This window comes from Eucalyptus grandis, chromosome 8 (assembly GCF_016545825.1).
Source record: "Eucalyptus grandis isolate ANBG69807.140 chromosome 8, ASM1654582v1, whole genome shotgun sequence".
NCBI lineage: Eukaryota > Viridiplantae > Streptophyta > Magnoliopsida > Myrtales > Myrtaceae > Eucalyptus > Eucalyptus grandis.
In genome coordinates this window covers 7,081,643-7,108,251 of record NC_052619.1, presented here as the reverse complement: position 1 = coordinate 7,108,251, position 26,609 = coordinate 7,081,643, and the positions used below count along the sequence as shown (strand labels likewise).

General features: G+C 36.1%; 1 protein-coding gene across 1 annotated transcript; it reads left to right on the top strand.

The window, feature by feature from the left end:
* Nucleotides 1-2,531: 2,531 nt before the first annotated feature.
* LOC104416113 (protein SIEVE ELEMENT OCCLUSION B) lies at nucleotides 2,532-7,005 on the top strand. Its single transcript, XM_010027549.3, has 7 exons — nucleotides 2,532-2,832; nucleotides 4,015-4,104; nucleotides 4,243-4,676; nucleotides 4,866-4,960; nucleotides 5,043-5,173; nucleotides 5,463-5,939; nucleotides 6,287-7,005. The coding sequence occupies exons 1-7, from the start codon at nucleotides 2,605-2,607 to the stop codon at nucleotides 6,827-6,829; spliced, it is 1,998 nt and encodes a 665-aa protein (XP_010025851.2). The 5' UTR covers nucleotides 2,532-2,604; the 3' UTR covers nucleotides 6,830-7,005.
* The last annotated feature ends 19,604 nt before the right edge of the window (nucleotides 7,006-26,609 follow it).

Below are 26,609 nucleotides of genomic sequence, written 5' to 3'. Positions count from 1 at the left end.
TTTAAGGCCTAATCAAAGTGCCACTAAATTCTTGGAAATGGAGATATACAGTGTTTAGCAAGTCCCTAAAAAATTTCATCTCGGTCTTCGTCCAAATCTCAGGATCTCTAGAATGTAAAGTAACTAGAGGGTACTTCCTCTTTCTAGGGATGAAAAAGATACAGGGAGAATTAGGGTTATGAGACATGCGAGCATGAGTATATTAAAATAAAGAATATATTTGTGTAGCTAATCGTCCATACAATTCGCAAAAGGATGGGCCGCGGAAGTCTTTGTAGGAGTGAAAGCCCCTCTTATTTTTGGTGAGGAGCCCTTTTACCAAGTCGAGCATCCAAGAAAGTCCCTGCTTAAAGGAGTGCTAGTGAATTCTTGGAAAGAGAGAGAGAGAGAGAGAGAGAGAGAGAGAGAGAGAGAGGGAGGGACAGGTGAGAGGTAAAGCACCTTTGCCCTACCAACGAAAAGGGACGATGCAAAATCAAAGCACCTTGTTCCTATCTAACACGTGAATCGCGTCCTCCATTTTCTCGACCAATTTCTCTTTTATTTTCCCTCCACGTTTTATAACATATAAAAGCTGGTAAGGGTTCCCAATGATTACTAGAAATTATTATTCTATCAAAATATCTCACACTACTGAAATTTTTTTTCCGTCACTAAAGAAATGCTAAAAAATAGTATAAAATATGATGTGCAAACATAGGCTAATACATCTAAAGATAAGCATACACATAAACAAATGCTCCATTTGTTTAGCGGAAAACTCAATAATAAATAAACATGATTTTCTAGAAAGCATTTTCCATGAGTACGATTTGTTTTTCTTTATTTAGTGATGTATAATTGAAAATGTTTTTTGCTGTTTGAATTTATTAGAAAATAATTTCACACTTTTTCTAAGCCATATAAAAATTTGATTTTTTTATTTTATAAATTTTTAATTTTAAAAAAGTCGAATTTTTAATCATTTTTATTTTTTTTTCTTTTTTTTTTTTTCTCTTTCCTTCTTCTTCTCCTTTGCTCCTTTGCTTCCTCGTGCCATCTCTTCTACTTCCTTTGGTGCTTCGTCCCCAGCTGGTTTACAAGGGGTGAGCTTGAGTTGTCACTTGGAGGTCGCAAGCTCGCCCAATCTAGTGAGCCTTGCCACTTGCCGTTGAGCCTCACTACAAGCTCGTTGCAAGCTTGCTGGCTCGGCAAGGTCAAGCCTCGTCGCTCGAGGCCGCAAGCTCACCCGATCTAGCGAGGGTCTAGGCTCGCCGGCCTTTGGTGGTGAAGCTCGAGCCTCATCAACTTGTTGCTAGAGGCTACAAGCTGGCCTGATTTGGTGAGGCTCGAGGATTGCCCTAGAGGCCACAAACTCGCCCGATTTGGCGAGGCTTGAGGTTCACTGGCCTCGGGTGAGCTCAAGCCTTGCCCGTCGGAGGTTGTGAACTTGCCTAATTTAGCGAGGCCAAAGTTCACCGGTTGTCCTTGTGACTAGCGATGGATGGAGAAAAAGAACAAGAAAAAGGAACAAAAGAAAAATTAAAAATTAAAAATTTCTAAATTTTTAAGAAATGAAAAATGTAAAATTCAAAATTTTTTAAATATAATTTTATAGAAACAATTGTTTGCAAACCAATCACCAAATCTAAGCTTTGGTGGATTCGAAAAATGTTTTCTGGTTCTTTTAAAAGGGAAATCATTTTCCTAAATTTAAGTTATGATAGGAAAACTTTTTATATTGACTAGGAAAACGTTTTCCTTTGACTCATTTTCCTAGGCAAACCAAACGCCGAAAATGAGGAAAATGTTTTCCCTAAAAATATATTCCGCAAAACAAACACACCCAAAGTTATAGTTGTATACTCATTTATTCACAACAATGACAAAATATTTACCTAATGAATGAGGATTTCAGAAATTGGGTGATTTAGAACTTTAAAACGAGTAAATTTGGCAAAGAGGAGTGTAAATTCATAACAAAGGGAGAATAATTTTGTTATAAATGTACTAGTTTAGAGTTTTTGATATTAAAAAAAAATAGTTTCAGTAAATTTTTCACATATACACTAATTTGGAATTTTTCGTGGTATTAACCTATAAAAAAATTACTTCACAAATGGAAACTTGTGATGGTAATTTGATTGGTCAAGTCATACGAAATTAATTTCAACATACATGAAGAAATGGTATCAATTTCGAATATGAAACCCATCTCAATCTCAAAAGTCCTTGGTTCATCTAAGGCGGTGCTGAGTTCAACGCTTGACTTTATATACATACTCACACCTTGTTAGGATTGCAGTAACGAGCTCGTCCACTGAGACTTTATTGTTAAAATAAAATTCTGTAACGAGCATGCCAGTTTCGTAGTAATGCTTGGATATTTGTTGATATTGGTCACTCTCTTCTGGATAGTTTTTCGTTCGCCTATAAACATTTTTTCAACCATAATCTTTTGTATCTCCACTCTCTTTCCTTGCATCCACGGCTATAAATAGAGCAAGCCTGCCCTCACCACACCACACCGCCCACGCACTCTCTTCCTCCTCTAGTTTTGCTCTCTCTAAACACTCAAAAGCCTAGCCTCTCTCCTCTTGCTCTATTTCTTTGAGATTCGAGATAATGGCGAGCAAGACCCTCGGCCAGATTCTCCGGAGGGAGAGAAGCAAGGTTGACCAGAGCATGTTGAACAGCCTGCTTGCCATTTTCGACGACGAGAAGTTCATGAAGGAGATGGTCGACATTCACGCTCCTGACGAAGGAGACGTTGATGTCCAGTCTCTCTTCCTTCTGGTCGACAACGCCCTCCGTGGAACTGCTGCGATTGCCGACTCTGTCGTCAACCCTAAGGTAAAAATTGAAATAATGTCATGTGTTTTGTGCATGTGCTGGCGCGTGTGAGAGAGATTCAGTCTAAAAAGGTTTTACTAAGTAAGTTTATCAATCTTTCAAAAGGGTGAGTCTATGGTGTAAACCGTAGTGAATTTGACTAGCTTTCGCGAATAAATCACAACATTGTTTTTTATGGGCTGCATGCAACCCTTGATCGGATGATTTTTATCCATTCTGATGCTTGAGGTAACATAAAATCCAGATATTAAAAAAAAAAAATCCCACCTAGGAGGTGAGCATAATGCCGATATGTTGGAAATAGCATGACCAAGGTTAGGCTGCCTGCCACCCGTTACAACCTCCGTACAGAATTGTGGACCACCGTGCAAGGACTACCACCATAACAGCCGACAGTTGTTGCCTCGCCCTCAACCACCATCGCGACCTTGGCATTCCACACCCGGTCACCACCCGTGCCTCATCTCTTGGCTGGCGGCTCGTCACCTTTGATTTTCACTTGGTAGGCCGTGGCTTTTGTCGCTGTCTTCTAGCCTGAATTCGGCCCACACTTTTGAGCTTTAGATCTTGAATCTGAGATTGACCAAGCCCTGGATTTGAGATCTAGGGCTCGGGTCGAGTGCTGCCGTGCCAAAGATCCCACAATCACGTTCAATCTCGGGTCAAGCTTGTGTGCGGCTACAGCTCGTTCCCCTCAACGACATCAATCATAGGGAAGGGAGAGACCCGGCGCTCCCAGTCGTTTGTGGTGCTTGGGACCGTCGTTGCCGTGGCCTGTAGGCTGCCGGCGTGGTGGATAACATACTTTTAGAATGCTTTTGTTTAGTGTGATTTAATAAGCATTTTTTGAAAATTAATAAATTTATAACACTTAAAAAAAAAAATCAAATAATTTTTTTTTCATTATCAATGAAAATGATTTCATTCTTAAAATATTTAGATTTTTTTCAAGAAACAACTGCATCTTAACATATACCTTCATTATTAGTAAAGTTTTGAATAAAAACTGACAATTTTTTAGATATAAATTCTGATCATATATCTATAAGTAATTTCTATGGGATAACTGTGGATTTCCTTAGTTTTAACAGTTAAAACCAATAATTTTTTCTCATCATTTCGTTTAATTAGTGCCTCCCTCTCTCTCTCTAGCAATTAGTCTTACATATGCATACACTGTAGGGCACTCAAGGATCTGGAAGCCCTGCATTCAAGCAACCAAAAGAGGGCTTCAATCCACCCCTAGCAGCAATCAATAAAGTGGCTTGTGAGGTATGTTATTATGTCCCTTCCAATATTTTTTTTTTTTCCTTTAAGTGAAGAATGGCTTTTTTTTGGCTATTTTTACCGTTTAGAGCTTGGTAATAGCTAATCCCGACATCATCATCATCATCATCATCATGTTATCAGATCACATGCAAGGCATTAGACACCAAAAATGTGCGTGAAACGATGATCTCGATCTTTCACGAGCTGTCGAGCTACTCCTGGGTCAATAAGGTTGTGATTACCCTGTCGTCACTCGCTCTATTCTATGGTGACTTTTGGCGACTCGCTCAGATCCAACCATCGGACAAGCTCGCTGAATCGCTGGCCATACTCAAGGGGTTACCTGCAATCACCAAGCCTTCGGACGTGCAAAAGATCCAAGTGTATGGAGTTTTGAATGAAATGATCAAGACCACATTGAGCATGACCGAGTGCATCGTGGAATTCGAGCACGACAGCAAAGATGTTCCTGAGCTGTCCACAGCAATCGACATCCCAAGCAGCGTTTATCAGATCATCATTAGTGTCCTCGCTTGCTCGATTCAGTTCACCAGCCTCATCAGCCTCGTCGATGAGTACGAGTCACTAACAATCCCTTTTTTTGCATCTCTTTTGGGAAAAAAAGAAACATGTTTTACGGTCTTTATTTTATTTCTTTATGGAAACATGTAATGAATCATCTAAAAGCATTTCAACAAACTCAAATTTTAAAGGAGAACGTTATTTTTTTCTTTTTCTTAAAGAGGGCTTCCTGTTATTTTCAGCTACAAGGGAAAAGATCTCTCGACCTTTGCGCGGAAAGTGAACATGATCCACCACACTATCAAGAGACATTACGAAGATTATAAACAAAAAAAGGGTAAAAGTTAATTTATTCGATTTGTGATATTTATGCTTTGAATATTAGACTAACATTCTCATAAGTTTCAATTTGAATGCAGAGGAAATTAGAGAGTATCAGAGGCTGCAAAGACTATTCAATGCCCCTACTGATAATGTGGAGCTCATCAAGGCCTTGGTTTACATCAAGGACGATCCTCAGCCACTTTACATTGGCTCAAAGAAGACCACGGTTCAATCTTCTAACTCTCTAATTCATCAACACTATTTTTTTTTTTTTTTTTCTGTCAAACTTTATGTTCCTAGTTGAGTACTGCAATGATGCTATGGTCGTAAACTCGTCCTTGTCAAAGATTTCTTTTTCAACTGATTTGCTGAAATCAAGACATAACATTTGTTCTCACCTAAGTGGCACTTATATACCTAGTTTTTGCCCTTGCGTAAATTTGTCTGGTTGACTTTAGTGGTAGCGACCAAAGGAGTGAAATGTCGATCCTTATTCATCGTTCCCCTACAAACAGGATAAGGTCGAGTCCCTGCGGAGGAAGAATGTGATGCTGCTGATTTCCGACCTAAAGTTGACCTCTCACGACCTTTCCATCCTCATCAAGATCTACAGCGAGCGCAAGTTCCATGAAGAGCGCTATGAGATCATGTGGGTCCCGATCATCGAGCAAGAAGGCGAGGATGTGAACAACCAGTTCAAGAATCTACAGTCGCAAATGCCGTGGTACTCAGTGCGCTACCCAAAACTTATCAACAGGGTGGCCATCAAGATCATCAAGGAAAAGTGGCACTATAGGCAAGAGACCATCGTGACTGTGTTGGATCCCCAAGGAAGAGTCTCAAACAAAAATGCCATGAGCATGATGAGGCTTTGGGAATGGGATGCTTTCCCTTTCACTGAATCAGTGGGAGCAAGCCTATGTAGCAAGCCTGGCATCAGCTGGTTTGAGCTCTTGTTGACTGACATGGTCATTCCTAAGATAAATGAAGCTGTAAGTAGTTCTATGTTTTCTTATTCTTTTTCACTTTCCTTTTACCCTATCGTTTAACGAAGAAAAACTGTGCTCTGCGTTAAATTATAAAGTGATCTTAATTAATTGATAGAGGGTTAGAAAAGATTTTGATTTAAATTGATTGGAAGATTTATCAGATAAAAAATGAGGGTCTTATTTCTGCTAACATATACGACCCATCTTAAGTTAGAGGTAGGCTTTGCTGAAATTTTGTGGAAAACTTGAAATTAGAGCATGATCGTTTGCTTTGTATTGTAGAGATATGAGGACTGATCCATAAGAACTTATTTCATTGATTACTCATCCGATTGATTATCACTGATCAGATCAAGTCTCAAAAGTACATCCTCCTTTATGGAGCTGAAGACAACAAGGCAATCCAGGAAATTGAGGAGCCAGTGAAGAAGATTATCGAAGATGGTGTCCCCATCGCCGCCCACAATGTCACCAAAAATCAGCTCTTCTGGAGCCGCCTCGAAAGCCTTATGCTGTTGAAACTGCAAACCAAAGCGGATGTGCACGAACCCCTCATGCAGGACATCCTCAGCCTCTACACCAACTTCAAGAAGGACGGTGGGTTCGCGGTCCTCACAAGGGGGTCGCGGGTCGTGATCAACGACTCGATTGTTGACGTCACCAAGGTCTTGTCCCAGTACGAGACCAATTGGAGTAAGCAGGTCAAAGGGAATGAGACGACGTTCGATGCGGCCTTCCAGAAGCACCGCGAGCGGGTCTTCGTCCTTCCGAGGTGCCACCACTTCTACATCCCGAACATGGTGGGCTACATCCCGGAGGACGTGAAGTGTCCGGTTTGTCCCCGCTTGATGAAGAACATTGTCAAGTTTGAGTGTTGCCATGGCGCACATTAGGGAACCAATGCGTCTCTCTGTTGGTCCATGTCCACAATAAAGGAGTTATGCGAGAACTCCATAGGCCGGGACATGAAATAAAAGGGCTGTTTGCTGAGTCCTGATGAGTTTGTGAGTTGCCTACGTTTAGGGCAACCAGTATCTATCTTGGCATGTACAAGTGCTTCGTTTGAGTACGTAGTTTTTCGCTCTGAAAGTGCTTTGCTCTTCTTTCACAATTCTCCCTGCATCCACGGAATGACAACATACCGTCCAAAAGCAACTTAGATAATGGATGAGCAACTTAACATTTGAATAATTAGCCATACTTTCATTTAATAACTTAAACTTTTAGAATAATTACAAATTTTCACAGACTATCGGACCTTTATTCAATTAATGTCATTCTGGCACTTCAATTTGATTATTTGTTTAATAAAGTGTTCACACGGTCTTTTTACCAAATTATGAATCCTAAAATTCTCATTCGCTAAATGTCCATGCAATGCTTTTGGTGTTTATTATGATCTTAAAATGAAACCTAACCATTGTTTTAGAACAAATAAATCACGACACAAAAGTCATACAAAAGAATCACATCCAATTTATCAAAATAGTAATAAAAGAACAATTAAAAGATAGAGTACGCTAAGGTAAACTAATATGAGTTGGTCAAAAAATTTGGCATGGCCTTGTTATTACGTTCCAGGACAGCAACTCCCATGAGTTGGATTTCGTTGGAGCTAAATTCAAATAAAATCCAATTTTTTTTCCAAAAGATTAATGTACATAAACCTAGAATGAACTAAAAGGTATTCATTAAAATCGCTAAACTATGTGAGTACTTGCGAAATGAAACTAAGCTAAATCTAATATTAAAATCTAACGACCTAGTAGATGCCTATTTTCCTAAACATTTTCCAAATTATATTTTTTTAATTTTTCATATATATATTTTTGTATTTCTGGTAATGGGGACTCGGGCTGGGCCGTTGAGCCCAGTCTAAATGTGAATGGATCATAATTGTTGCTCGTAGGTTTGGGCCTAGGACATAATTGGACTTTTGCCTCAACTCCCTTCACCAAAAAGAAAAAAAAAAAAAAAAAAAAACTAAGATTTCGTTTTTTTTTTTTTTTTGTCGGTCATACTCTATTCCTACTCTAATACTCACTCTTAGACTTTTGTTTAGCCTCCTTGCAGGATGTGGGAGTCGAAACCTACTCCTGAAACTAAATCGTCCCCACCCCAACCCCCCTTCCAAGTTGGAAGGATGGCCCTTTGCAAGAAACGGGGTTGTGGTTACTAAGATTTCATTTGTTTGATGAAAAATAACATCTTATTCATTAATTCTTAAAAAAAAAAAAATTTTACTCATTCTTTAATATTAACAATAAAAATTTACCTTAACAGCTTGAATGAAATTTCAGTAAAAATAAAAATTTGAGCAAGAGATCCTCATTCAAACTTATTTTATGAACTCCAATATATCATATTCCCCTGACAAATTTTACACCATATCATGATCACTTTGCATCAATTCGAATTCTAACCTTGCAATTCTTATCTTCTAGAGTGTGATCATCTGTTTATTTTGAGGAAACTCTTGGACACACATAATTTTGATGTCATGGTGTCTTATTCACACGCAACAAATGGTTGACAAAGACCGCATGCATCATTTGAAATTGTAATGTTATCGCTTTGATTGATCAAGCAGTCATAACTTGATTAACAAGAAAATTACCAAAAAAAGATTTTGGGCTACATTGACACAAGTACAATAGATTTAGAACATTTTTAGTAATTTTTCTCTTGATTAATTTACTAGTTGATAATCACAAGTTTCAATTCCCATTTTATACTTGTACCACGAAACTTTGGTTAGTCTTTTAGAGATGGGATTGAATTTAGGTGCAATGCTAGTCTTAGGACACTAGCGTTGGTGCTAGGACAGGGATGACATGTTTACTTAGTGCAGATGGCACATGGACAAAATCCATGCCTGAAATTGAATATCCTCTTGCAATAATAGGAAAAGTACTAAAAAAAGTCATAAACTTATTGTATTTGTACCAATTCAGTCCTAAACATTTTCACACTGGTACAAATTTAGTCCATCCGGTCAATTTTGACCCGCCGGAGCTAAGATGGATGCCGGGCGGTGGGTAGACACCGCGTGGCAATTTTTTAATGATTTTTTGTTAAAATTTTATTAATCTTTTCTTTTCTTTTTCCTTTTATTTTCTCTCTTCTTCTTCCATGGATTGTCCTTGCAATGGCCTACGACCCTCGTGGCCCTCACCCAACCTCGCCAGGGCCACGGGCAAAGGCGGCCTCACTGGCAAGGCCATGGCGGCCATCGCCCAGTGGCTGCAAGCCTCTAGCCTAGAGATGGCCGCCATGGCCTCGCCAGCCACGGGCGAGGCCACCTTCACTCGGGGCCCTAGGTGAAGGCTGCAACCCTCGCCCAATGGTTGACAAGCCTCGCCAAAGGCTCACCAGCCACCGCAGGGACATTCCAAAGAGGAAGAAATGAGAAAAGAAAAGAAAAAAATAAATAAATTGAAAAAAAAAAAAAATTCTCACGTTAGTGTTTGACCACCGGCCAACATCCATGTCGATGTCCGACCACTAGCTGGCATCCATGTTAGCTCCGGCCGGCCAAATTTGGCTGGATGGACTAAATTAATATCAATGTCAAAATATTTAAGACTAAATTGATTCAATTGAAAATTTTATGACTGAACTAGGTTTAGAACTTTTTGGTACTTTTGCTTGTGATAATCCATAATTTTTCTTCGATTAAAAAAAGAAATCTATAATTTGTCGATTCCGAGAAAAAGAAAAGAAAAGAAAAAGTGTGAGGCGACTAAACCTGTCGGAGGTAGGTTAAATGTTAGAGATAGCACAGATGCAGGTGGTTTTGAAGTAGTTGACATGTGTCTAAGCACAGGTGGGTTCTCACATTATCCTCCTTCAAGCTCCTTGATAGCGAGATGAAAGATGACTATATGTCAATTGGCGCGAGTGAATATCACAATGTCCACGTCTCCTAAAATGCTTTAGCCCGAACGCATCTCAATGAAAATAATACCACTTTGTTCAAGTTGATCGGTTATATGGATTAATGTTGATGCTACAAGGAAGATTCGTACTTATGAGGTTAATTTGATGGTTAAATGTATAGTTTAAGTATAGTAGAGAGTATCTGTATTTATATTACAATTTCTCGCATGCAAAGTAACTTATAACAAATAAACCAAAAAATAGAGAGGGGCAAGCAGGGACTCTTGCCTCCCTTGACCCCCACGACTTATAATAAACAAAACCAAAAGACTAATTCTATAAATTTCTTAAGTACTAGGAACTATCTTCGGACCAATTTCTTAAATTTCATGTTAAGCTGTGACCATTTTTTTATTTTACATTTTTAAGTTTTTACTATATTTATCATTTTTCCTATGGCAAGTTAAGTTCCTTATTTACTTTTGTGATTAATGATAGACAAGGAAACATTTTCTTCTTAAACATAATAATTTTCAATTTACACAGGTAAAGACTCACGATATCGTCGACTTTTAACCTACAGAAATATTTATGTTATAAGTTTTGGAGTCTTTGAAAAAGATGAAACTTCACAGATTGAACTTCAAATACTCACCTTATAATTTCCTCAACGGTATTCTTCACTATTTTTTATCTCCATAAAAATGATAAAAATATTTTAAAATCTCACTTTTGTATCAATCTATTTTGCGACATTCTTTTCTACATGTAACAAAAACAAATGTTAATCAAACATTTAACGAGAATATATAGATTTTCGTTCCATCTTCAACAGGATTGCCGCTCCATCACTGTTTAGAGACCAGTTTATGAATGAAATTCCAGTCGATGCACATAAACGGAATGGTTTATGTTAATTTATACATATAATAAACTTGAAATATTTGAATATATAATGATGAAGATATCATGAGAAAAACATCTGGATGCTTACCTTTTTGAAGAATATGCAAGGAATGATTAGCAGCACAGTTTGAGCTTTCTTACATGTAATCATTAGAAGTGAGGCAGTGTGTGGTCGCAATGCATTACCAATCAATGATCTCATAAGCAAAATTTATGCCATATTTGGTCTCATAATTGCACGTGACAACAATGGACACAAAAATATATTATACGTGATGAATGGCACAATCAAAATGTATTTTCATAAATTATTTGAAATCCATCTTGAGAATATTGGATATTGATCACTATTCTTAATGTTAGTGACATTAGGATATTTACTTGATTCTCCATATCTCTCAATATTATACATATATTTTCTTTTATTATTCATATCCCCGATTGATTGTATGTGATATTATATTTATCTTAGTATCTTAAATAGTCATTCAACAAACCTATGACTAGGTTTTTTTTTTTTTTTTTTTTTGTTGGGGGGTTAGAAACATTTATCTACTTAGAAAATATATACAAATTCCATATTTATCTCTTCCGCATTATATTCTTATCTCTTAAAATCTAATATCAGTCATTAGACTAAAAAATTTAGATTAGTGTCAAACTAAGGCACAATGCATGCATTTTCAATAAAGTATGATGGGCCTCTTGACTTCTAACTTCAATGCTTTACATTTTTTTTTTGTAGCATTCGATACTCGAGTTCCATTTGAAGCTTTTTAGACATATATTTTATAATTTACAGTAAATTAGAATTTTTTATATGATTTTCAATATATCTAGACACTTTTCTGCACAACACTTATATTTTCGAATTCCCAAACCATATTGTTGTCTATATTTATTAGAAATATCCTATTTTCTTATCATAAATTTCCACTCTCTAGCTAGTTTTAGAAAGAACCTTTCGACTTAGACTCCATTTATTTCGCAGAAAATGAATGATTTGGAAAATATTTTTCTAAAAATGATCATTTATATCTCTTACAAAAATAAATAAACGAAAAATATTTGGATATAAATTATTGGCGATACTAAAAATAGTTTCCATTGATTAATTATTTTAAGCAATACATAATATTATTTTTAGAAAATGTTTTGTAAATCATTCATTTTACACAAAAGAAATGAAGTGTTAATATAAAATAAAATAAAGTGTGTCCACATTGTAGATCTAAGTGAAATTTTTACGTCCAAAACCTCGATTCAAGGTCTTCCTGAAAAGGACAAAGAGGTCCTTTGGAAATTATTTCCGGTACTTAAGGGGACCAATGACATCACTGCTCACGTCATTGTGATGCTCATCGTTCGTTCTTAGTCACTCCAAAAGATCGAAGAGAGTCACAATAGATTCCCTCTCCTTCAACACCTATTCAAGGTACTGACAAAGAATGCACTCATCATCTAATGACTCACGTTATGTTTTTATGTCGACAAAAGGCAATGGAGGTCTGTCTTAGGTTCACGCAACAAAGTTCTACACATTAGCCATGGCAACCATGTCAACCTATTGTAGCATAGGTTGGAAGAGGGAAAATTACCAAAAAAAAAATCATAAACCTATTGTGGAAGCATATTCATATCCACAACATAGTCTTATTCTTTAACGCTAAAGGAGAATCTATTCGCATCCAAAAAGCTAAGATTTGAATAGAAATATGCAGTCAATTCAGCATAAACTCAGTTAGTCGAGCAAAACTTTTCAAGTTGAAGATAATTGAACTTTTCCCTCAAGTTCACTTTCACGGCATCAGAAAATCAAGTCCACTCCTGGGGTTTATTACCCCACCTTGACAATTTTGAGTACAGATCCTTTTGTTAGCTGATCTGAACAAATCTCTATTTTCCTTGAATTTCAGGTAGATCGATTGTGTGTCATTCATCTACAAAGATTCGGTCATCAAAGGGTTTCCTCAGCCACCCCTTTACAGAGCGATTCCCAAACTTTCCATTTTTTGCAAAAGATATACTCGTTCTTATATCCTTTGTCTCTAAACTCATCAACATAGTTTAAAGTCGAATTCCTTTTTAAACGGGCTTTTGAACTCTTCGGGTCTGCATCCTCGATGATTTCTTCCTGATGCGATGAACAACGCCTTGAGGTTTGTACCAATGTCTATCTTTAAAGAACTTGACATTGGTATGTCGGTCTTTTTGCACTTTCCAGTCAAACCTTTTGACAAGATCATTAACATATTTTCTTGATAAATAAAGGTTTCCATCCTTCAATTGTTTTCTTGAAGACCAGAAAGAATGTTAACTCTCCATCCTTACTCATTTCAAACTCATCTGCATAGACTTTGAAAATTTCTTGCATAGACTTTCATTAGAGGATCAAAAATAATATCATCCACATATATTTGAACAAGTAAGAAACTTTTGTTTTCCTTCTTGATAAATAAAGTCGTATCTACTTTACCTTTGACAAAACCATTTTGTATTAGGAACTTACTGTAATCGTACCAAGCCCGAGGTGCTTGCTTTAAACCATACAAAGCCTTTTTCAATCTGGTGAGTCTGGCATTTTTGGGTCTTCAAACCTTTGGTGGTTGTTCACATAAACTTCCTCATGGATAAATCTATTTAGGAATGCGCTTTTGACGTCCATTTTGGAATAACTTTGAGAAATTCTTATAACAAGCAAACGCAAGTAATAGTCAAATAGCTTCTAACCTTGCCCTTTGGGCGTAAGTCATCATAGTCTATTCCTTCTTCTGCGTATATCCCTTAGCCCACGAGTCTTGCTTTATTTAATCTGACTTTTCCTTTCTCGTTCATCTTGTTTCTGAACACCCATTTAGCTCCAATAACGTTTTACCTTTTGGTTTGGATGTCAATTCCAGGACATCATTTATGCTCTTTGGCCAATGCGAGCTCTTCTTGCATAGCTTCAATCCAGCTTTCATCAGATAAAGCTTCTTCTATGCTCTTTGGTTCAATTTCAGAAACGAGTGCCACAGCACTAGACTCTTCTCGCCTTTTGGATCTTGTGCGAATTCCTTCATTAATTTCGCCAATTATAAGATCTTTTGGGATATTTGGACTTATGTTTCGGTTACTTGTTGATTTAATACGATGATGATCTCTTTCTTTATTTGGATCTTCACTAACAATTCAATCCTAAATCTTTCAATTTAGCCAATTTAGAAGGGTCGGAGAGAACACATGCTTAAAGCTAGATTCATCACGAGAATTTTGTAAAATCTTGATTTTCAAACTCACCTCCATGATGTGTTCTTATACTAGAAGATAACACATCCTTTTTCATTTTGAACCTTTTTAGAAAAATTTTCAAAATAAAGAAAGGTTCGGACTTACTTGCAAGAAATATACCCAAGTAAACGGGAGTAATCATCAGCAATTACTAGGCAATACTTCTTACCCCCCAATACTCGAGTTCGGATTTGGTCCGAAGAGATCCATATGCAGCAACTTTGTAGTACATGATTAGTAGAGACATGATTTATTGGCTTAAAAAGAATTTCTTACCTGCTTTCCCGAGAATACATGGAGTGCATGAATCGAGTCTTTTGGTATGGCAATGCAGGTAGTCCTCGAACAAGCTGTTTTGAAGAGATTTTGGCTAATTGCTTCATGTTGACATGACCAACTTTTTGTGCCATAAAAGCTTGCTTCGTCTTGAATTGAGATAAGCCTAAACCTTTTGCATATTGTCCAATTCAGTCCCATTGCCAGGAAAAGTCTGATGTGGCCTACCTAGTCAATGCCAACCGTTCTACGTGACACGGCCAGTGCTGACGTGGTCGCCGGAAAATAAAACGGCATCGTTTCCTTAATTAAAAAAACAAAACGAAACAAAAAGACTCCACTTAGACCTAAGAAATGCCATTCTCTCCTATTTATCAACCAAAGCCCCAATTTCACATACCACAAACTCACGAAGAACCCAGATTGCTCTTGCTTTTTCTCTAGATCCGATATCATCTTGCTTCAATCACGTTTGTCAACCACAAAAATGTCAAGCTGAGTCTTTACTAAGAATGTTATCTTCCTCCTATTCATGAACCAAACCCCAAATTACCTGAAGCCCCAATTTGATTTGGCCAAAATCGCGAACCCTAAAATCGTGAAGATCTTGAATTTCTGTTAGTTTTTCTCTTGAATTTGATCACTTCTTACCATTTCCCTCGAGCCAAGTTCATCTTCCGTTGAATCAATGGTGGTTGAGTCCCCCATTTCACTCAACGCTTGCTCGACGCCCGCCTAGCACCTTTGTGCAAATTTACTTGTCCAATCTGCAAAGATTTGGAAACATGAATCTTGCCTTCTTTTTTTCATGGTTTTGGCTAATTGTGTGATCACTCAAATGAACTATTTGAAGAAGGTAATGCAGATTTATAGCTCATGCAAATTTTGAAGTTTGGAAATATGAATCTTGCTTTATTGACATATGAACTTTTGCTCGTGGTTTCTTAGTATAACTTCTTCTTCTTCTTCTTCTTCTTCTTCTTTGTGAAGGTGGAGGAATGCAATTTGTATTCTCTTGGAGTTTGATTGTTTTGGGCTCTATCATGAGTGGATGAGATATGCATAGCTTGGATTACATATCTTTGACTGAAGGTGTCAAAACGTCTTTTAGTATGGGTAGTAGCTTTTACTTCCAAAATCAAAATACATAAATAAGCCGTAGATTGCACACTACTAAAGCAACAAGCCTTTTTTCAGAGGTAAAATAGGTTGTAATATGGAGAGTCAATATTAAGGTTCCATTTTATATATATTGAGAGTTCTCTTTCTCTGTTCATACTTAATGCTCCAATTCTACTAAATGTTATTTTGAGCACTATCTTGTTATATTGAAGTATGGAATAACCATATCATTTGTTCCCTTGCATTGTAAAATGTTGAAATGTTTGATAGATTATATGAATTGTTTGATGCTACATTTGTTCATCTTTTGCAATAGCTATAGTGGATGGTTATTGAGGCAAAAACCATATTGTGTTTAGCAGTAAGTGCTGCTCCTATATACATGTCAATTGACTTTAATGGACTGGCTAAGGTCCTCATAAATATATCATTTTGCAAAGACAATAATCATATATATAGACACACACACAAATGTAATTTTGAAAGCATAAAAATGAGTTCAACTAGAACTGACAATGAGGTGTCATCACAACAAGAGATCCACGAATTCATGAAAAGATATGCAAATTCATCACAATCAAGGACTTTCGTTCCTCTTATTGACAAAGATAATTCTGTGTTTTGCTAGTGTGGTCTAAAATCTCCTTTACGGACAGCATGTACACAGGAGAATCAAGGAAGGAGATTTTATATTTGCCCGAGATACATAATTAGGGAAAGTCGTGGGTTTTTTATTTGGATTGATGCGGAAATCAGTCAACCAACAAGAAGTATGTCAAAAAAATTTAACCAACACAATGTCAAAGAAGAAACAATTCCAACCCATGATAAGGATGATGGTAGTTTAATGGATGCCGAAGTTAGAGCTTTCAAGGCACAATTGAAACGTGTGAAACAAGACATAGCAAAGCTGAAAAAAGAAAAAATTGAGATGGAAGACAATATCGGTTGTGTCATGGATGCTTATAGTAATTTTAGCTCACATGTTATTTGGAAATTTAAAGATGAACAACATGATGAGTTTGCCATAGAGTATGTTTGTAGACATTGTGTTATTAGCGATTTGAATACATGTTTTGAGCATGTTATGTATTCTTCCACATGAAGTACATAAATGTACAATCTTCTTATGGGAATGAATCGAAGGTTGTTTGCAAGCTCCTATTTGAGTTTTTGGCTGTTTCTCAACCTTTTCATTACTTCCCCACTTGAAGTAGACAACGAGCCTCTACTTTAATAAATAGTGAAACTAGTTCATTGCAATGCAGTAAACATCTGCAATAGTAAATAAATATCATATCAAATGAATAAAATATTTCATTACAAAATGATAGGGATTACAATAAAGGACTTCACATCCCATCTGTTCTAGTCAAAAGGCCAAGAAACTACTACACTGAACTCATCATCTAAAAACAAAAAATCACCCATCAACAACAAAAAGAAAAAACATAGTCATGACAGTGTTTTACTAAACCTACCCCCACAAGTGTTTCCTATCAACATTGCTTCTTGTCAACATTTTTGACATTTTTCTTCTTCCTTGATGGTCCTACTTCTTTTGTTGGAACTTCAACTGCATGTGCAAATGATGTTAATTCAACCCGTACTAGTATTTGTGGTGTTTTACTTCTCGTCGTCTTTTATGAGCAACTTTTGGCATTTGTACACTCAACCTAACATGATTACATTTCATTATGTTTGTGAAATATTTACTGATATAAACTAAATTTCTAAAAAATAAAGCCATTACGTACTATACCGATAGCAAGAGGACTTACATTCATATTAATAAGGCCATCGACACTACCACTTACATTGGCATTGCCTGTACTTTTTAACCTACAAAGAGAAAATTCATTTAAAGGTTTAATTGAGAAGCATGCATGACACAATGGAAAATGGAAGTACTTACTAAAAGTTTTAGCCTTGAAAATCGTGTTTGCAATGATGTAGACCTAGCCTTCTTGATTGGAGACGTTTAGCTAGTGTGTTATGTCTTCAAGCAAGTTCGACTTATCATCTTCATTCCTATCCTTGACATCCTAGTTCCATGCATCACCTCACCTTCCTCCCTTGATCTTTTGTATTTACATTTACTAGGCTTTACCCTAACTGAAAGTGGTTCCGGTAGCTCCCTATTAATCTTTTTCCAAAATTTCTTTCTTTGAACTAGCAGTATCATGTTCTCATATGCAACTAAGAACTTGACTTTCTTATAAACTCGTCATTATAGTCATATGCATCCTCTTGTTTATGATTTATAGTTGAAATATCATAAGGACAACAAATGCCAATTAGCTGTCATTTTTTACAATAGCATACTCTTTTGAACACATGCACCACATGCTTCTCACCCTTTTCCATCACCTCATATCCAACATCCCCATTCCATATCACCTGACACTAAGTCGCACCAACTCTATTTTCTTTTAACTTTCTTGTAATTATCGGACCACAATCTCTTCTCCATCTAGCATATGCATCCCTTTGTGTATGCAATTCTTGTCATTATCATTATCTACATGTCTTCTAATATACTGTGAATGAACTTACACCTAGCATTCATAATTCTTCCATTGAATGTTTTGTATAAGTTGTAATCAACAATATCACATTTTGCATCAATAGAAAAGAAAGCCCTGGACCAATGCTTTGGTTCTGTGTAAACCAAGTCATGATATGCAGTGGGGCATATTTTTTTCAATGCTTGAGAGTGTTCATCATACTCTGCCATAGTACTACTCTTAGCACACCACCAAAACATTATTTGCATTTGTATCCCTTTATACTTTTATACTTTTTGCTCTAATTGTCATAAATATGTTTGGCACACATCCTATACTCAGCCACAACTTGTAGATGGCCTTAGAAAAAAAAATGATTACGATATAAATAATATGTTGCAAATTTGATCATATAATAAGCTTAATGAAAAATTAAATAAATAAGAAACTTACCTTCTGTTTGTCACTAATTATGACCCAATCTTGTCCATATATGTGCATAATATTGAGATCGTACTTCAAATTTATTAAGAACCAAGTCCAGGTGTCTCTACTCTCAACTCTAACAACTGCCCAAACAATTGAAAACATTTGATCATTTTCATTTCTTCCAACGGCAAAAAGATATGACCTTGACAAATTCTTTTCAAGAAGCAAACATCCAACCCGACAACTTTCCTACACCCACCAAAGAACCCTTTCTTACAAGCAACGAAACAAATATACATTCTCTCAAACAATACCTCAAATTACATATCAAACTTTTCAATTTTTAATGTAACAGTACTTTCAGGATTGCTCATCAAAGCTCCTTTGCATAATCCCACAATTTTGCCTATTCCTTTTTATATTTTCCCATCAATACTTTATAAGCAAATAGCTTGGTCTCGCTACATTAACTGATACTCACATCTAAGCCCAATTGCTCCTTGATAAGTTCCCTCAAGTTTTAATAGTTAGCTTTGCTCTTATTGTAGCAAGATAAGATTTGCTAACCAAGAACTTGTCACCTCGTTATTTTTTAAAGCTAATGCTACAGGTGTGCTTTGAATGATAAGTCTTCACATGATATTATCCACTATGAACATCAATAGATCCAGAGATTCTCTGAAGACAACTTTCACAAAAACATTTTGCTCTGGCACATTTCTTTTCATTCTTTATAAATTTTATCTCCCTACGCTCGGCCATTGAATACTTTATGAGAGCATTTTCAAATCAAACATCATAGACACAATAAACATAGGTACAACACAACTAGGATCATACCTTGAAAAGCTACTTCTCCATCTAATAAAATTATCATTTTCTAGTTCTAAATTAGACCCCAAATGCTCATCTTCATCCGTTTCATAGTACTCTGTTTGGTAATCAACTTCAAAATCAACTACATTATCCACATTAAATGCATGTTGTTGGGAAGGTACCAATTTCACGGATGGTTCCCTTGCAATCAAATACTTTGTGGCCCTATTGCGAAACTCTTTGGTGTTCTTCTTCACTTCTAAAAGCTCCTCATTATCATAATCATCATCATTAATCGAAAATTTCACATCGGGTAAGAAGTTTGTCTCGTCATCGTCATCATTATCCACCATAAATTCATCACCCTCTATGTTAATATATTCATCTTTATCAAATACGCCATCATGAACTAGACCACCCTCATTCTCAATGACTACATCTTTGCCTAAACTGGCATTATTACAAGCCCACTCATTAGTACCCTGACCAGCATCTTTATCGACACCTACATTAACATCCCGACCATCACCCTCACCTCCCTCATTGACCATAGAGTTTTCTCCATATATCTTGATCAATCCATGGTGTAAATAACTAAAAATTAGTTTGACAACACCGCTATCATTCCATATGTATCTCAATCCATCTTCTATAGATTTTCCAAGAAACTTAAAATAAAGGTGTTGGAATGTACTATTTACCCCATTTTCTATGTCATTGATAAAACTTTCATAACTCCTTGAATTGATGTTTACTTGCACTAAATCCATCTTCTGCCCAACGTATTCAAGCATTGGGCAATGAACAAATTTTCCCCCATGGAAAAGGCAAACCCATGCCAACTTGTCGCTCATTTCGGCTCTACACAAAAACACAACTTATGTTATAAGTAGACATATAATGAAGGAACAATATAATAACACATAAAAATAATTGCACGCAATAACTTCATCTGTAAACTTTTTATATGAGATAAACATGAAGTTTTTAAGAGTTAATGCTAAAATTGCTACAAGTAAAGTACTTCCACCTTATTACGCTCATAAAGTACATATCATCTATTTGATGTTTATTTATACATATGTTATTATGATTATTGAAAATATTAGCAGGGCAAGTTGATAAGAATGATCAAATCCTTATATAACCACCTATATTTAGGATAGATACTTGAAAATTGTTTCTTTATCAATTGTTATGAAAAAGCATTCACTCTTTTGTAGTCACTCTTATGGTTTCACTTAGCATAATGTGTTTTGAGGGCTCGAAGTGAGAATCTGCAAACTAGAATTTATTCAACTTGATTACATTAGCTAACATTTATGTATTTAAAGCCCATTGATTATGGCCTTGCATGATTCTTACAACATCTTAGTCATTCGGTAGTCTATCATACATCACGGTGAGTGCAAGAATAGCAACAACACACGTGAAGAAATTGAGGCAAATGTATAATTTAGAATAAGACAAGGACAATATACCTTTTGACTGTTCTTCGTTGAGTTCGGGACCACCACGTAAAGTTGTCACTTTTGTTCGATGCTGCCAACAATACAAGAAAATGGGGACCACAACACTTACTCGTGTTCACTACGGTTTGTGGTAGACAAATCAGGTATCAATCGAGTTATGAGCGAATCGGGTCTTCATGATTTGAACGTTCGAACCTGGGACTGTGATGGATGAAGGCATCAGGTGAAAGGGGGACTCGATTCATTTGTGATTGTCCAACTAAAGACTCGGGTTGATGATTTTGTGATTGACAAACGTGATTGAAGCAAGATGAGATCAGATCTAGAGAAAAAGTAAAAGCAATCCGGGTTCTTTTTGAGTTTGTGGTTTGTGAAATTGGGACTTTGGTAGGGCAGATGAAAGGCGAGATGACGGCATTTCTTAGGTCTAAGTGGAGTCTCTTTTTTAAAAAAATAAATTAAATTAAAGGAAACAATGCCGTTTTATTTTTCGGCGACCACGTCAGCGCCGGCCATGCCATGTAAGATGGCCGATGCTGACTAGGTAGGCCACATCAGACTTTTCCAGGCAATAGGACTAAGTTGGACAATGCAAAAGGTTTAGGATTGAATTGACACAAACACAATAAGTTAAGGACTTTTTGGTAATTTTCCCGCTTGGAAGACCTTTTTTTTACCATTGATTGATTAGATTATTGATATCTTCATTAAAGTACATCCACCTATGCGGTTTTTTTTTTAAATCTTTTCTTCAAAATCCAATTAATTTCTTCCACACCACCTTGAGTTTCATGGGGAATGCTAATGAACTCTCTCTCTCTCTATATATATATTAGGATTGAGTGCACTTGCATATCCTTTGTAGTCAGGTTATAATATCTATAAATAGGTTAATGTACTCTTTATCGGTATAATTTTTTTTCCTGCATATTTTTATCTTGGACGATGGTGCATAGGCAAAATTAGCTGCCTCAAATTGAACATCCTTTCGTGGTAATCTATAATTTGTCGATTCTGAAAAGGGGAAAAAAAAACAAAAGGGAGAAAAAATGTATGGCAACTAAACTTATCGGAGGTAGGTTAGAATGTTAGAGGTAGTGCAGGTGCTTTTGATTTTCGGATTGAAAGATTTCAAGAAGTACAAGTGGGTCACATTATCCTCCGTCAAGTTCAAGCTATTCGATAGAGAGATGAAAATTAACTTTATGTCAATTGGGGTCTGTGAAGATCATAATGTCCATATATCTTCAAAATACTTTTGCCAACAACATATAGGTCGAAATGGACATATAATTAGTGCGATAGAAGTTCGATGAAATGATACTACTTTATTTGAGCTGATCAACTATATGGATTAACATGCAACTACGGAATTAATCTTAATCGTCCAAATTGTATTGTGCTAACATGTCAATATTGCAAAAGGATCACTAAATTTAAAGGATATCTGACCAGGAAGATAATGATGCATGAATATCACGCTATAATAACTAATTAACCTGGGTAAATAATTGATCAAGAAAAAACTCAGTATACAAAATCAAAAGCGTCAATGAGCAATGTTACAATAATATTTAAGCTACAACATCTTATCTGACTTTTTAACATAATTTAAAGGGGTTCAGACCACCAAAAAAAAATAATCTTAAGTCATGTATACTTTGACACTACTACCCCAAACTTTTTTTGTGTCACAAAACCACTGCGACACCAATATCCACAAAAAAAAAAAAATGTGTCGTCAAAACTCCTTAAGTTATGTTCAATAGTTAGGATAAAATTCATGATATGATAAAATCTATCATATCTCATATTTGGTGTCTGCTTAAGAAAAAATAAAGTCTAATATAAAATGGATATAGCCCAAATAAAATTATCCCCTAGGAGAAATAGAATAAAGGTGAAAAGGATATTTATACATAATATAAAAGTTATTTTTCTCAAATAACAAACTTCTTAAATTAATAGAAGTAATATATATATATATATATATGAATATAAATAATATTTGAATTCTAATATAAATAAATCAAATTTACAAAATAAAAAAATCGTTTTTACATATTCCTTTTCTTATGTATTTGAATTTCTTCCAATCTTATAATATAAATTTAAGATGTATAAACATATATTTAGTATTTATATTTATTATATATTTTAGGTATTTTAGTAATTTAAGAATATTGGTATAGTTTATGATTTAACAAATTTTATGAGAAAATTCTAAATAAGGGCTTGAAGTGCCTCCGTTTTCTCAAATAAAAGTTTGAAGTTGACTTTGTTTCAAATAAGGATCTAGCGAGAGCATCCCTACCCTCGCCTAGACTAGTGAGGGTTGCTCTCACCAAAGCCGGTAAGGATGCCTCGCCGGACTCCAGTGAGCCACCTCCACCGGCCATCATTGTTGATGGCTTTGGTAGGAAAAAGGGGGAGAAAAGAAAAGAAAAAAATCAAAAAGTTAATATATATATATATATATATATATATAGTTACATTTTTGTTGACTAAAATACCCTTTCTGCGATGGCTGTAATAGCCATCACCAGCCAAAGGCCTCTATTTGAAATGATTTGGCCACTTCAAACCCTTATTTGAAATAAAATATACTTCGAGGCTTTATTTGAGAAAACAATGATACTTTAGGCTCTTATTTGAAATTTTTTCAAATTTTATTAGAGAATGATTGAGGGGGAAAATAATTAAAAATAAAAGAATTTAAAAAAGAGTGAAAAATAATTTTAAAAAAGAAATAAAAATGAAGTAAGCAGGAGTGTTGTCAAAGATTCTTACTATTTCCATTTGTGCAATTTACACCAATATTCATTTATGCCAAACAATGAACATGATAAGATGTGAACATATGTGGTTTTATTATTATTATTAACTAAATAGTAGATAGAATATAGTAAAATCTCTAAATTTCATATTCTATCCTATCTTAACTAGAAATCCAAACGACCAAATGTAACATAAACTTAAATTGATGTAACAAAAAATACCATCAATCATAGTTTAATTCAAGACCACCTTTAAAATTTGACATGGCAGCTTGCATGGACAACAACAAGCAAACAAAGCCAGCGTGAATATGAGCAGCTATAGGAGTATGGGTGATTAAAAAATAGTTTGAGTCACTAATACAAGCTTAGGGATATCAGTGACTCGGAAAAAGAGTTTAGGGTATTAGTGCCATAGTGGGCAAAACTTATAATATTTGGTGGTAGACACTGAATATTATTGTTAACTAGTACAACTTTCGAGGCATCGGTGACATGAGAAAAAAAAAATTGAGTATTTTTATGATAAAGGGTGGTATTTTTGTCACACTGGTACAATTTTAAAATTTTGGCGACAAAAAAATAATATAATGTACCATTGTCCCAATCAGCATAGTTTATGTTTTTTGGTATTCAAAATAGGTGGAAAACACGCAACACAAAGTGCCAGGTGCTTTTCTTTCTGATTGAAAAGTGCAAACTATAGTGCACTTTTTTTTTTTTTTTTTTTTTGAACAACTAGTGCACTCTCTTTTTAGATGCCGAAGCGCGTCGTTTTATGGGAGATGGGGCAAACGCTGAATATACTTTCCGTGGCGAATGCAACCAAGTATCATTTAGCCCGAGAAACACAACACCCCGGACAGTAACATCGACATCAACAACCAGCACGTCAAAGAGTTAACGACAAGCTTGTTTTACTCATAAAATACATTCCAGACTGGAAAGCATTAAGATGATTTTGGGTTTGGGGTTAATTTAGCTTTACATTTTGTCATTTTGATTAAGATACCTTTGGTACGGAACATATATTTCTTTAAGAGAAAGTGTATTGAAGCTGGGATCCACTTTGTTTCTTTTCCAAAACTGTAGGGACTAACCCATATTTCCTCTCCCACTTTGCATGCGTGCACACTGCGTGGTTGGCTATATAAAGAGACGGACGCAAGTGAAAAGTACCCATGCACGTCCCTCATCATCTTATACTTCTTCATCCCTTTGATTAACCTCACTTGATCTTCTATTTATCTTCCTCTCGCGGTCGAAGAGACATGGCCTTTCGCGGCAATGGTGGCAGCAACATGGCGAATGGTATGGCCAGTTCTGACATAATCAACTTCATCGACAACCAACAGTTCCAAGAATTGGTCTTAGGAAAGCAATCTTATGACTCCACCGAAGAAGAAAAATGCAGTGTGAATGATCTCCTCCAGATAACCAACAACATATTTGCCGAGGCCATCCCACCCGTCAAGAAGGACAAAGATGACATTTTCTCTTAAATGCAGTATTCGAATGAGTTTTTTCCACGCTTCGTGCACTTTCGTGACAACCGCCCCAGATGATGGGAGACGGTGTATAAAAAGGAACACGTTCATTTTTGACGAGGCCAACACAAACTCTCATATTGGGAATACACCATCAGTACGTGAGGGAATTGAGTTAGTAGTGTGTCCCCAATTTTTCTTTGATTTCAGGTTTTTCTAACGAACGTGAATAAGAACAATGGCTGGAGGTTTGTCTTTAATTGATTCTAGCTTCCGCATCATGAATTTTATGTCTTACAAAAGACACCAGAAAGGTATTGAATAGGGACCGAGATACTCAAGAAGGTCGTTTGTAATGCACGGCTGTGTAGAAGTTGCTACTAACTGCTTGAAATTTTATTATTGCAGGTTCTTATGGGTGTCTCGCAATCCATTGTGCCGAGCAACATTTCACATCTGATCAAATGGATCGGCTGTCAGGTTTGATGTTAATCATATTGTTTTTGAATTCCATGATAAAACTAAAATGTTATTTAGTGGATACGACTTGCAAAATAAATATTTGTGCTGGATTGCTTTTTGAAAGTGTGTTTGCTACAAGTTTCGCGTGTTTTTGGTCTGTAACACTAGCCTCCTTGTTCGCAAGAGGGCTGATACGTATTTCTGGATAGCATTACTTTCATAAGCTCGTGTGATGCGCGTGTCCGCAGGGCCATAAGAGCCTCTCAGGGCCTTATTGCCATTTTATCGAATAAATAAAGAGATTGACTCTGTTATATGTACTGTCTTATAGCAAAATTCTTTTTCCTTTGTTCTTCTGTTTCCTTGTTCCTCAAGGGGCAAAACCAAAAATGCAACCCCCCCGCGCCCCCGGCGCACGCTCTCCTGAGAGAGAGAGAAATGGGAAGTTGGATTCCCATGTTTAAAGAAACTATAATTTTGTTCATCTTGCATTTAAATGGACAAATTAATCAAACTTCTATAAATTAAGATACGTCGAGGATAGAAATCACAAAACGAATTTCTCAATACAAGCAATCACGCACAATGCCACAAACTTTAAAATTCCTCCAAACTTTATTTAAAATCCGTAAAGACCTTTCGGATGTTAAGTTCAGTTGATGTTACGTATTAAGTACAATGAGTTCTGTGGTTGATGTAAATATATAGTGAGAGACCAAGTATATTAGGAAACAAAATGAACATCATAAATTGAATAAAAAACCAACAGATATCTCTTTCGTAAGAAGCTAGACAAGTTGGGCCGTTTAGCAAGTAGGCAAAGTTGGGCCTAAGACAATAATCAAAGGGGAGAGGGTCCATACATCTCATCATGGCTCTAATCCTCATCAACATCATGGGATACCGCATAACAGTCGTGATAACAAGTTCAAATCGCATTTTGAGCCAACCTTTGATCAATTTGCACATTTTCTACCTTCTGTAAAAAGACTAGTAATCTTTGCAGACATAAATAAGCCTCTATGATAGATTTGCCAACTTTTCACGTGCGGATTCCAACTAAACGAGATAGTCATAACTCAAATCAAATGTTCCATAACAGATGTGAGACTCTTTGCATAGTACCCTAAGGCCTTGCTTGGTTTCCATGAACAAGGAATCATCAAATAAATTTCCATTCCAAGTAATATCTTCCATTAAAATACGATTGCTCTTATTAGGTTGTCCAATAAATATTTGTGTAATGACTCAGGTTGATATTTTAGTCATC